At 42.0% G+C, this 14000-nt stretch overlaps 1 protein-coding gene across 1 annotated transcript; it reads right to left on the bottom strand.

Moving 5' to 3' along the window:
- Nucleotides 1-107: 107 nt before the first annotated feature.
- LOC126123816 (uncharacterized) lies at nt 108-5564 on the bottom strand. The gene is made up of 2 exons (XM_049915103.1): nt 5116-5564; nt 108-157 (listed from the first exon to the last, which is right to left on the bottom strand). The coding sequence occupies exons 1-2, from the start codon at nt 5562-5564 to the stop codon at nt 124-126; spliced, it is 483 nt and encodes a 160-aa protein (XP_049771060.1). The 3' UTR covers nt 108-123.
- Between the last annotated feature and the right edge of the window lie 8436 nt (nt 5565-14000).

The raw sequence follows: 14000 nt of genomic DNA, 5'->3' as shown, positions 1-14000 counted from the left end.
TTATTTCTCACTTTTTTCATATTACAAACAAATAACACAAAACGTTTTTGTAAATTCGCTGCCGGAAAGGAATATTTGTATAGTACTTTTGGGCCGTCACAGAACACCTTCAGTTCTTGCAGATCACGATACTTTTCCTTGGTGATAGGTAGCAGTCCTGAAACATTGAACATGCGGCGTGGTATCTCAATAGGTTTGTTATAATAAAGCAGGACCTGCATATGATTAGTTTCATTTAATTGCTGTGACTAGTCTTTACCAGCCTACCTTCGTAACAGGTTGAAGGGAACAAAAACTCTCCTTCTGCATGTCCTGGTTCCTCTTCCATTCGTCTAGCAGGAGCAGAAACAACTGATGTGATCCAAGATCCTTTATAAGTGTCATGATGTATGATAAGCCTTGAATGGTGACGTTCTATCTTCATCTCCTTAATAGCTCGCGAAGGGAATGGACATTGTGGTCGGTATCTTGGTTGCAAGAAATCAGTCCAGTCACGTATCATTGAGCCATCAACTTCAGCAACCTGAAAAGAAGTGGGCTTCGCACGCGCATCTTTAATTATGTCTGTCCAGTCCTTTGGGAGTTCAGCTTTTGTTTTACGTCTGATGAGTTCCATGTCTTTGTCCCTTTCCAGGTATGAATGTCCTCTTACTGGAATGTCACACAAATTGATTCAAATCACTTTGCATGACGCACAATATAACAGATGAACCTGAAAATGGTATAGTTATTAAAATGATAAATAATGGAAACCCTCAGCTGCCGACAGGTAATGTTGATATACCTCGATGGGGACAGCTGAAAATGTGTGCCCCGACCGGGAGTCGAACCCGGGATCTCCTGCTTACATGGCAGACGCTCTATCCATCTGAGCCTCTCCTTGCACGCTTCCCGTGAGACACACATCCCCAACTGTCCACAATCTATACACGTAATGTTCCTCATAGATATTTGCCCATCCACTCATTACTCGCGCCAACTAAGGTGACGATTCCCGTAAGAGTTCGGGCAACCTGTGCTCATTCGCACAGACGAAGGTCAATGGCCGGGTAGCCATTTAACTATATATGAAGATAGTAACTGTTGTCGAAAGAACAGATACCATTGATGACCGTGCAGCTTCTCTAGAATAAATGATAATTAATTGAAACCCTCAGCTGCCGACAGGTGTTGTTGATGTACCTCGATGAGGACAGCTGAAAATGTGTGCCCCGACCGGAACTTGAACCTAGGATCTCCTGCTCACATGGTAGACACTCTATCCATATGAGCCACCGAGGACACAGATGAATAGCGCGACTGCAGGGACTTATCCCTTGCACGCTTCCCGTGAGACACACATTCCCAACCGTCCACAATCTACACACAAATGTTGCTAAGAGATACATTGGCCATCGTCTGTGCGAATGCGCACAGGTTGCCCGAACTCTTATGGGAATCGTCACCTTAGCTGGCGCGAGTAATGTTCGGTCAGAGTGCTGCGTGCTCTCTGTAATAAAAGAACTGAGTCAAGGAATCAACGATCAACTTGAACGGGTGTCTTGAAGCGTACGCCCAGACCAAACGCAACGAACTATATCGAACAAAATGAAGAAGGGGGAAAAATGAGTAGAGCGTCTGCCATGTAAGCAGGAGATCCCGGGTTCGAGTCACGGTCGGTGCACACATTTTCAGCTGTTCCCATCGAGTTATATCAATATCACCTATTGGCAGCTGAGGGTTTCAATTAACCATCATTTATTCTACAGAAGCTGCACGGTCATCAGTGGTATCTGTTCTTTCGAGAACAGTTACTATCTTCAGGTATAGTTTTTGTTTTGCCCACCACATGAGTCACAGAAGATTTCCAAATTTTTAACCTCAGGATCTAGAAACGAAGTAATATAATGATGCAGAAAAGAAACTACATCGTTTGAACGTTTCTTTCCTATAGTTTCAGGATGAACATAAAACACTTCATTACTTTCTCAGAGTCGATGTATGTTAAACAGATATAGAGAAAGCTGTCGCTTATAATAGACAATGTTGGTGCTGATGTTGGGACATGGAAGATTTCTCTGGAAATCCATACATATTGATTCTGTGTTTGTAAACTTCGTGCTTCTCTGTCGAGATTGTCTTTTACGCTGACAGAATGCATCAACTTTACGGCGGTGCAGTTCATATTCAATGTTCTCTTTCTCTTAGTGTTACTTTGTACGTCTGATCTTTGCTTTCAATCTGCCGCATGTATTAGTTGTGCCTCTACAGCTTTGAAAGTTACAGAAAACTTATCAAAAGTACTGCATGTATCACTTCGAGGGAAACTATATGAGATATTAAATTTCGTATTGAATATTTTACGATAAGTTTCATACGATACGCAACAAGCAGAATGTATCTCTTGAAACATCTTGAACATTATCTTGATTGTGAGTTCTTCAGGCAAATACAGTTTCTGTGTTTTATTTATACTGTAATGACTGGAACGTCCTTTAAATGACTTGATGTGAGTGCAGATGTTTTGCCCTATTTCTGTTGCAAGTTTATGAACTTGGTTTCCGTGTTTCCCTCGTTTATAAACTGGCACCATGCCTTCATTTTTTAAGGAATTCCTGATAGTTTCTAATCTTTCTTTGAAATACCACACAGTGATATAAAGGCCTTTTGACAAACAGATAATTCTGTCTCAGTATTGTCTCTCATTATTCTGACCTTATAATGAAATGTATAATCACGCAAAGTAGCTACTGTCTCATCTCTGCGACGCCTTCGGCGTTGTACATTGTCAACAGAAATCAGTCCTGTCAGGTGACAACTTTGCTCACTCCAGTCCTTCAGTAAATTGAAATTAGATATTAATGTAGACTTCTCCGCATCAGTTAGCAAATCAGTGCAATTCTTCTTGCAGTTACAATGCTCTCCTATATCATGTGACATGTTCTTAGCTTTTCAGATGCTTCAGATTGTCTACCATAGCTCTGTCTTTTTCTAGACTTACCACTGCAGCTGGACTCTGTATATTCCATCACCAGTTGAAACACAACTACATCTACATCTACATCTACGTGACTACTCTGCTATTCACAATAAAGTGAATGGCTGAGGGTTCAATGAACCACCTTGAAGCGGTCTCTCTACCGTTCCACTCTCGAACGGCACGCGGGAAAAACGAGCACTTAATTTTTTCTGTGTGAGCCCTGATTTCTCTTATTTTATCGTGATGATCATTTCTCCCTATGTAGGTGGGTGGCAACAGAATGTTTTCGCAATCGGAGGAGAAAAGTGGTGATTGAAATTTCATGAGAAGATCACTACGCGGTTCTAGGCGCTCAGTCCGGAACCGCGCGACTGCTACGGTCGCAGGTTCGAATCCTGCCTCGGGCATGGATGTGTGTGATGTCCTTAGGTTAGTTAGGTTTAAGTAGTTCTAAGTTCTAGGGGACTGATGACCACGGATGTTAAGTCCCATAGTGCTCAGCGCCAGCCAGATCCCTACGCAAGGAAAAACACCTTTATTTTGCTGATTGCCACTCCAATTCACGTGTTATGTCAATGGCACTATCTCACCTATTTCGCGATAATACAAAACGAGCTGCCCTTCTTTGTACTTTTTAGATGTCATCCGTCAGTCGAATCTGATGCGGATCCCACACCACACAGCAATACTCCAGAATAGGGCGGACAAGCGTGGTGCAAGAAGCTTGTTTAGTAGACCTGTTGCACCTTCTAAGTGTTCTGCCAATGAATCGCCGTCTTTGGTTTGCTCCACCCACAATATTATCTATGTGATCGTTCCAGTTTTGGTTATTTGTAATTGTAATCGCTAAGTATTTAGCTGAATTTACAGCCTTCAGATATGTATGACTTATCGCGTAATCGAAATTTAGCTGATTTCTTTCAGTACTCATGTGAATAACTTCACACTTTTCTTTATTCAGGGTCAATTGCCACTTTTCGCACCGTACGGATATCTTATCTAAATCATGTTGTAAGTCGTTTTGATCGTCTGATGACTTTACAAGACGGTAGATGACAGCATCATCTGCAAACAATCTAAGATGGCTACTCAGATTGTCTCCTATGTCGATAATATAGATCAGGAACAATAGAGGGCCTATTAACCTTCCCTGGGGAACGCCGGATATTACTTCTGTTTTACTAGTTGGGTTTCCGTCTATTACTACGAACTGTGACCTTTCTGACAGGAAATGACGAATTCCGTCACACAACTGAGGCGATACTCCGTAGGTACGCAGTTTGGTTAGAAGACGCTTGCGAGGAACGATGTCGAAAGCCTTCTGGAAATCTAAAAGTATGGAATCAATTTGACATCCCTGTGGATAGCACTCATTACTTCATGAGTATAAAGAGCTAGTTGTGTTTCACCGACCTCAGTTGGATTTTACGTGAACTTCAATTCTATCTGCCACGTCACAAAGCGCTGAAGCGATTGTCAAGGTTGCATTGTTTTAGCGCAAATCACGGCACGAAACTCAGCACCACCACAGCACAAAACGAAGAAGCTAATGTCAAATCTGCTCCGTGTTAGCTTCCACAATAAATAAGAAAGATCAGCAATGACATTGCATTTAACAGTGTCAACAATGAGACTTCCATAAAAGCAGACAAAAAAATCAATACAGCTCAGAAATGCGCACCTGCTGGACTTCACCCTTTCTGTCGGTGTATTTGACTGACTTGACCCTTTTTCTCTGTTAAACCATATTTTAATCTTTTTTATTAAGAATGAAGCTCCTCCAGCTGTACGCACATGTTGGTCTCACCGCGGACTTCTAGTACTCAGCCACACACAATTGATTTCATCAAAGTGTACCGGCCTGAAGATGGCGTCGACGCAACGTCGAAACTAGTAGCCAAATAAATATAAAATCTTAAGTACCGCTGTCTCCCACCATAATCCACTTTAAATACGGATGTACGAAGCTACTTTAATCTGGCTACAACTCCGTCTCCGTAACTATACCCATCACATTCATTTAAGTTCTGAAAGTACATCTGATGAACTTCATAATGATAACACTAACTCATGTTCATGAGGTTTGGACTTAACCCCTTCTTTCCGTTTAGTCTTCATCTATTGCAGCCGTGCGCAAGATTGGCATAATTGTTTACCTGTTGTGTATGTTTCCCTTGTGAGATAGATGTGTTTGGTGAGAGATGCTGCTACTGTGTCGTGTTATGTAAATTGCAGGAACTGGAACAGGCACCGGAACAGGTACCGGTACGGGGACGGGCACAGGCACAGGCTTCTCGCAGCCGGCGAGCGATGTGCCTCTAGGGAGTGGCGGCAACAGCACCAGCCCCATCACCAACAAGCGCAAGAGCGGCGGCGGCGGCGGCGGTGGCGGCAAGAAGAAACGCAAGCCCAAGCGCAAGAGGAAGGGCGGCAGCCGCAGCGGCGGCGGCAGCAAGAAGCCGTCCAGGAAGAGCAGGCGCCAGCCAAGGAGGACGCCGCTGCCGTCGGACCAGCTGCGCGAACAGCGCCGTCTCTTCCTGGACCAGCACAACGCCAGGGTGGCCGCCATGAACGCCCGCCTGCACGGCTGACGCCTGGCGACCATAACGGAACCTAATTTTTTTTTCCAGCTGTAGCGTTACGTGCCGGCTCTCGCAGGCATTCCACTGTGCAGCAGCAGATCAGACTGAAAAGACGTTTCTACTATAACTCTATAGCGGAGTATGTTCGAAAACTTGTTTTCCTCATCTTTCTGTTTTATTCGAGCACATTTTCAATTTTTTCCCCGTCAGTCAAGTGTTTTCTGTGGCTCTCGTTCTATAATTTTATATTTGCTTGTGTAACTCCTAATTATAAATAAATAAGCTGAGAGGACAAGAAACTTGTCACTTTCGCCCTAATGCGGTGTAACATCACTACTCACAGTGACAGCTGAGATTTATACACCGGATGGATATATTCGAGTCGCCTAGTTGCAAAACTGTCCATGTCCTCCATAACCGGTTTTCAGAGAAAGTGGAAAAACTGTTTTCACTGGGTAAATACACACTGCCCTACACTCTATCTTGTGTACATAATTATGGATTAGTACAAAACCATTTGGGCTATTGAAAAAAAATCAGGAACTCAATGCATGTAAGATATAAGCAAAATAAAAATGGACTTGGACAGTTGTGCATCTGACTTTGCAGATGGCCACTTTTGCATGCAACTGAAATGGACATGGACAGTTTTGAACCTGACTAGTTGCACATGAGGAGAGGATATGGGGTGAACATAAAACTGTGTATTCAGTTTTAATTTCTTTTAATATTTCTGAAAGTACATGGTGTAACAGCTGACAAACTGCAATCCTCTTAATACATCATATCTGGAACAATGTCTTCATCTTCTCCTGCTAGGCATTCTGATTCAACTGATGGCCCTAACCCGCTGCAACCCAGTAATGTCATGAACCACGACAGGGATTCACGTTCCGTCCAGGACTAACCATAGTGTTTCTCGAGGAGTTTCGAAACTTCCTCCAGTTTTTAATAGGAACAACCGAGTTCGTAATGCAGCTCGAGTTTGTGTGTCCTAAGTGTTTCCCACGTTTGCATACGGACACTGCTAGGTTGATTTCAGAATTATAATTAGGCTCCCCTTCAACTTTTATAGCATTCTGAGAATATGTATAACTTTCAGAATAAACAGTTGTAAGAGACCACACAAGTACAATGTTTACATGCCTATGGTAGCCATCTTGCATTACAGTCACATGACTCCAGCCTTCAATGCGATTTGTCAAAAGGGACAAGGCAAGTTTTGCACTCAACTTACTGATGGACATGGACAGTTTTGAATCTAACCACACTTTTCGTGAGCTGTTTTCCGTAGGACATGGAGAGCTTTGAGCAGAAATAGCATTTCAAGAACGTGTAAAATGTCATGCTATACAATGCAGAGTTGCCAACTCAATTTTTTTAAAAATTGGACATGGACAGTTTTGCATCTAAGTGACTCAATTAAAGTGTACTTTTCTTTTCTTTTGCTTGTGCCTTTTTTCCCGCGGATATGCAGGGTCGGCACGGTTAATCGGATGTGGCAATGTTAGTGGAAGGGGTGGCCGGATGCCTTTCCTGCCGCCACCCCGTACCCCCCCGGGACGGAATTAGTGTACCAAATGTTCAAATGTGTGTGAAATCTTATGGGACTTAACTGCTAAGATCATCAGTCCCTAAGCTTACAGACTACTTAACCTAAATTATCCTAAGGACAAACACACACACCCATGCCCGAGGGAGGACTCGAACCTCCGCCGGGATCAGCCCCACAGTCCATGGCCGCAGCGCCTTAGACCGCTCGGCTAATCCCACGCGGCTTCCGAACATAATTCTGTCGTCGTGTTTCGTGGCCACGTACATTACACCACTGCTTGTAGACACGTTCAACAGTCCGCTACGAAACGCCAACAAATCCAGCAGCTTGACACGCTGTATGAGAATGTGAGTTCGATTTGCAAAGTGGGAAGGATGTAACGTTTACGTTTCGTGGCTAAAAGGAGGTCTTTGAAAATCGAGATCTGTGGATGCATGTGGATCTCGATATCATCTGACGGATGATAACACTGTATACGTATCGCTGTGTCATGGTAGGAATCGTGGACGTGTACTTGCAGCACGAAGATGTCGCAGTCTAGTGAGACTGAAATTTGATTGGAAGTCCATGGACGCTGTAACTCTGAGAGACTACAACTCTAACACCGCCACCATGGACCATTATTGCTTACCGCCAGAAGCCACACTTATCCGACAACGTGAAGCGTCTCGGCAAGCCTCGCTGGTCTTCCTGAGTTGCAGCATGGGGAACCGTTGTGTATATTGTATCGCCTTGCGGCGCTGTCACGACCGGTATTGATGTTCTGTGTACTATGGGCTGATTTTCTGTCACCTACAACTTTTCTTTTCTTTCTTTTACTGGTGCCATGTCCCGCATTGACGCAGGGTCGGCATTGTTAGGAACGGATTTGGCAAGGTTAGTGGAAAGGGGTGGCCGGATGCCCTTCCTGCCACCACGCCGTACCCCCTGGGAAGAATTAGTGTACCCCAACTGTCTGCGACTAGTGTAATCCATGGAATATTGCGAAAGTGTTCAGATATCTGCAAGCCGTGTAACTGAGGCAGGACGTGGGGACCAGCCCGGTATTCATCTAGGGGGATGTGGAAAGCCGCCTAAAGACCACATCCAGGCTGGCCAGCACACTGGCCGTCGTCGTTTATACGCCGGGCGGATTCGATCCGGGGCCGGCACGCCTACCCGAGCCCAGGAAGCAGAGCGTTAGCACTCTCGGCTAACCTGGTGGGTCATATAACTAAAGTGCACCTACTCACAGAAACCCAGTGTCGGCTGTAATTATTGCATAACAGAGAAACTTGTTAGGTATTCTAATGGGTTAATGAGCAACTGATGTACGCTGGAAAAAAAATTAGGTTCCATTTTGGCCACCAGGCGTAACTTCAAACAAAAGTGAAAGGTGTAATGTTGACTTTATTATTAACTGCCGTTTACACAATCTATTCAGAGACGTCGACGAGATGCTTTACAGCGCCAGATTTGCACCCGGTAGCCAAAATTGAAACTAATTTTTTTTCCAGAGTAAATTGGTTCCATATAAGCGCACTAGCACATCTGTCATGTTACGGTGTCACACGAGAACTAAAGGCCATAACGTACCTCCGTAAGTAGCTGCATTTCTGTAATAATCATCCGGTGCAAGGCTTTGGATGTAAGGGGCATCATTGCCCAATCTCTTCTGTCACAACACTTTCCCTCTGGATCTGACACAATGCGCTGGTACCGCTCCTGATTCGTGGCGCCTTGTTATGGACGATTCCAGGAAATTTGATTGTTAAAATCCTAGGAACAAGTTGGCCATTCCGAACTTTAGAGTGGCGCCGAATACTGCCCACTACCAAAAGTCACAGTTTTACCTAGTGAAATCGGAAATTACCAAAACCTGAATGTATAGCTTGATGTAGACGTTCTGGTTCAAAAGATCTATTGTATCAGCCAAAGAGAAGGAGCGAGCTGGTGTAGAGCGCACGTTTTCTGGAGGATCAGAGTTAAATATCTGTCCAGCCATCCACATCTATGTTTTCGGTGGTTTCCCTAAATCGTGTAAGACAAATGCTGTTGTGGTTCAGTTGAAAAATGTACGGCCAATTCCCTTCTTTATCCTCGTCCAGTACGAGCTTGTGCTCCATCTCTAACCCCCATCCTTTCCAATGAAAGAAAGTAGTTCCCTGTACAGCAATTAAAACGTTCCCGCAACATCCCCTTCTGCACCCGTCATTTCATGTTCCTTGAGGACAATCCTGAACACAAATTGAGAATAACTCTGATGGAACAAGAAATGTTAAAGGATCTGACAAGATCACCAAGGAAAGCACTCCACCATGGTTGACTTTCGGCTTTCCATATCCCCTAGGACTTTGAAGATCTATACGATAAAATTGTCTTCCACGGTTTCGTTCAAAAATGCACCAGCCAGGATCATCGTTGACGTTTTGTTAGAAGTCTTGGTTCATAGCGAATCCGGTTTTCCCGATCAGCTACGATGTTCTTTTGGATGCCATTCCGCTATGAATATTTTGAAATCCAGAGTAAACCCGTCACTCTTTTCCCAACGTGATGATTTCCCAGTGGATCCCAGCGGTTCTCTGAACTATACTCCCCAAGCATTTGTCCACACTTCGTTCCATGTAGACTGCAGTCACCTGAAGTAACTCCCAACCAACTAGCTTTAAAACATCAAATGGCAATTTTTCAGTCAGCTACATCTGCACAAGAGTCGACAATAAAGTCACTCTCGATGAGTTAAAAAAGTAAACAAAAGCTGGACAATGTACAGTAAAATTCATTTACTTTCTTCCCTGTTGTCTACATAACTGACTTATCTGACGAGCACCTAAGCTTGAGACCAGCTTTTGCGTACATTTCATATATAAACGACTTACCTCTCATGATATATGGAAACAGCTGCTTTGATTTCAGCATCGTTGTGTAATCTTCATGCACCAAGGACAGATCTAAGATGCAGAAAAACGTGAAAATTGCACGCAACCATACCAGAGAAGCATGTAGTACAGGTTTTAGTTGCCTACTTGATTTTACTTCTAGAGCTTCCCTTGCCCTCAACATTCCTATGAACCGGTAACTCACTCACTGTCTGGTGCCCGTAACCCTCAAATTTTGCAAGATAAATGTTCCTACTGTCAAATGCATTTTTTTTGTTGGTGAAATGGTCACGGTCATCAGCAGCTCAGTAATGGCGAAAGACATTTCTTTACTAATTCTTCAGCTGTAATTGTTGGTGTTAGTATTAGGCGCTATCGATTTATAAACTAGACACCTCGGCCTTCAAACGCCTTAAGAGCGCGCAAGAACCTATTAAGTTCCGCAAACTTGTGTTATCTCAAACAAACCCTGTGTATGCACCGACCCGCATGTACCAACACTAGTTGAAAAAAGATTTATGGACAAAACTGTAACTTCCCAGCGCGTAGCGGTCGCTCGGTTTGAGGCGCCATGTCACGGATTGTGCGACCCCTCCCGCAGGAGGTTCGAGTCCTCCCTCGGACGTGTGTGTGTGTGTGTGTGTGTGTGTGTGTGTGTGTGTGTGTGTGTGTTGTTCTTAGCATATGTTAGTTTAAGTAGTGTGTAAGTCTAGGGACCGATAACCTCACCAATTTGGTCCCTTAGGAACTCACACACATTTGAACTGAAAGATTAAAACTGTATGACGGACAGGATTCGTATCTGGAAGCAACCTTGCCTTTCGCGGGCAATCCTCTTACCGGCTGAGCTATCCAGGCATGATTTGTGACACCTCCTTCACCCTCCCTCCTCCCTCTCTCCACCCCACCTCATCCACTCACAACTTCAATCTTGCCCGTTGTCCTTTCCAATTCACAGAAGATCTCATGCGTACCTTGCTGGATTAACAGTTCTGAAACAAAGGATTTTGCGGAGAAATGCCTTATTATTATTATTATTACTTCTCTTTCCTGTCTCAGACGTTATGTCTGGTTAAAAATGGAAAGTGACGCGGACCTTGATCAAGCGTGACTTCCTTTTAACTGTACGGTATATGTTACATTGCATTTAGGAACTCTCGGGTAATTGAACATGTATCAATAATTACAGATTTCTATAGTTGTATATATACGTTTGGATGTAGCTGTATTGCGTTGACGTATAGGTGGATATTGTGTGGTATGACTCCTGTAGTTGATAGTTTAATTGGTATGATGTCAACTTTATCCTGATGCCACGTGTCTTTGACTTCCTCAGCCAGATGGATATATTTTTCATTTTTTTCTCCTGTTTTCTTCTGTATATTTGTTGTATTGGGTATTGATATTTCGATTAGTTGTGTTAATTTCTTCTTTTTATTGGTGAGTATGATGTCAGGTTTGTTATGTGGATGTGAGAACGTGTTGTTTTATTAGTTTATGTTGTATGGCAAGTTGTTGATGTATTATTTTTGCTACATTGTCATGTCTTGTGGGGTATTCTGTATTTGCTAGTATTGTACATCCACTTGTGATGTGATCTACTGTTTCTATTTGTTGTTTGCAAAGTCTGCATTTATCTGTTGTGGTATTGGGATCTTTAACAATATGCTTGCTGTAATATCTGGTGTTTATTGTTTGATCCTGTTTTGCAATCATGAATCCTTCCGTCTCACTGTATATATTGCCTTTTCTTAGCCATGTGTTGGATGCGTCTTGATCGATGTGTGGCTGTGTTAGATGATACGGGCGCTTGCCATGTAGTGTTTTCTTTTTCCAATTTACTTTCTTCGTATCTGTTGATGTTATGTGATCTAAAGGGTTGTAGAAGTGGTTATGAAATTTCAATGGTGTAGCCGATGTATTTATATGAGTGACTTCTTTGTGTATTTTGCTAGTTTCTGCTCGTTCTATAAAGAATTTTCTTAAATTGTCTACCTGTCCATAATGTAGGTTTTTTATGTCGATAAATCCCCTTCCTCCTTCCTTTCTGTTTAATGTGAATCTTTCTGTTGCTGAATGTATGTGATGTATTCTATATTTGTGGCATTGTGCTCGTGTAAGTGTATTGAGTGCTTCTAGGTCTGTGTTACTCCATTTCACTACTCCAAATGAGTAGGTCAATATTGGTATAGCACAGGTATTTATAGCTTTTGTCTTGTTTCTTGCTGTCAATTCTGTTTTCAGTATTTTTGTTAGTCTTTGTCTATATTTTTCTTTTAGTTCTTCTTTAATATTTGTATTATCTATTCCTATTTTTTTGTCTGTATCCTAGATATTTATAGGCATCTGTTTTTTCCATCGCTTCTATGCAGTCGCTGTGGTTATCCAATATGTAATCTTCTTGTTTAGTGTGTTTTCCCTTGACTATGCTATTTTTCTTACATTTGTCTGTTCCAAAAGCCATATTTATATCATTGCTAAATATTTCTATTATCTTTAGTAATTGGTTGAGTTGTTGATTTGTTGCTGCCAGTGGCTATTACTCCACAGCAGGGGAAAATATAAAACTGCTGGAGAATCCTTGGATACATATTTGTGAGAGACTGGTGCATGCAGGTCAGGTGTATATACCTAGAGCTACAATGAGGCAGTCGAAGTTTGTGGATCTCGATTGACTCATTCGTCCTTCCAAGGCGCCTAAAGATGAAACTGTCTAGCTTCGAAATAGACAGCGTATACAATTAGTGCTATTAACCACAGCTGAAGGAAAAGAGGAAAAATATCTTTCGTCAATTCCTACTGTCAAATTTCGGACATTTTTCAGTGCTCGCTCCCGTTTCAATCATGTTCAACTGCCCCACATGAACCCAACTCCCAACCAAATGCGTATCGGCTAAGTTCCAACACAAAACAACAACCTTCGTGTGGTGCACGTCGATAATGGCTAAGGTGCCAAGTATAGACAGAACTGATCAATATTTTATGTAACTTCTATTAGATCGATTATACTCCGTCGTGTCTCAAAGAACTCAAACAACAATTTTCGAACGCCTGAGAAACTTTTCCACGCTCTAACACTACTCATCAAACATAAGAAGTATCATTTTGCAGTAGGCCCTGACAAAAAAAAAAAATTCATTGCGCTTGAACATTAAAATGACAACATTTTTTTAATAATCTTACAGAATGCTCTTCGGACCATTAATTTTTGGATGCAAAATCCGTTCCAAAAAGTTCATAACCTAAATTAACATGATAAGTACTATTTTACTACAATGAACTTATTTGAGAGCTGCAAGAAAACTTCAATAAACACTCCTGCACGAATGTAAGACTTAATTTGCGAGTGAGTTACGTAGCTCTTCAAAATCTTACTACTCAACATTATTAGCCGTACAGAAGTTATTCAGTTCAATTTCACTTCACTTAATTCAGAAATTAAGATTCATCATACAGATGATAGAATGATATTGAACATTAATCAAATGCTACAGTTATATTTTTATGCATGCAGAAACTGTCATTAATGAGAAGCTTACCATAAATGAAATGATAAATTTCATTATTTCCTGTAACATAATTCTAATTACTTAGCTCTGTCCAGAATAAATTGTATAGTGGAATCACAGGAACTCTTTTTTAAACAACAGCAGTTGTTTCTCTTAATATGAAGTTAATATTTGGAACTTCAATTCGGATTTTAGTGCCACTATGTAGGTGACAGGAACTTCTTTATAGAGGAGATCCTTTCGAAACTTCTTGTTTTACAGTTTTATTTATTCAGTCATTACCAATTAAAAACACTGAGTAAAATGAAAACCGTATATTTTCATTTTCAGTTGTTTGTAGAAGTTATCATTATATCTATCTGCAAAAGAAAGACTGTGACTAGGCCGACTAGATGAAGATTTGTACATTGAATATTATAAATCATGTAGCTAATGACTTGTTTCATGTTTATTTTCTCTCAATGATGAATTTGGATTCTGTAGATCCCATGTTTGTCTGCTTGTTTTAGACGACAACTGGGAATGTTACGTATCGTC

Source organism: Schistocerca cancellata, chromosome 1 (genome assembly GCF_023864275.1).
Source record: "Schistocerca cancellata isolate TAMUIC-IGC-003103 chromosome 1, iqSchCanc2.1, whole genome shotgun sequence".
Classification (NCBI taxonomy): Eukaryota; Metazoa; Arthropoda; class Insecta; order Orthoptera; family Acrididae; genus Schistocerca; species Schistocerca cancellata.
Note: the sequence above shows the minus strand (reverse complement) of the source record. Positions and strands in the feature narration are given on the sequence as shown.

Bases quoted from the DNA above. Each gene is read 5' to 3' on its own strand.
- LOC126123816 (XM_049915103.1), bottom strand. From the start codon at position 5,564: ATGGTCGCCAGGCGTCAGCCGTGCAGGCGGGCGTTCATGGCGGCCACC. The intron at 158-5,115 runs GTAAACAATTAT...TCAATGTTTCAG, and splicing joins AAGGGAAACATACACAACAG to GACTGCTACCTATCACCAAG.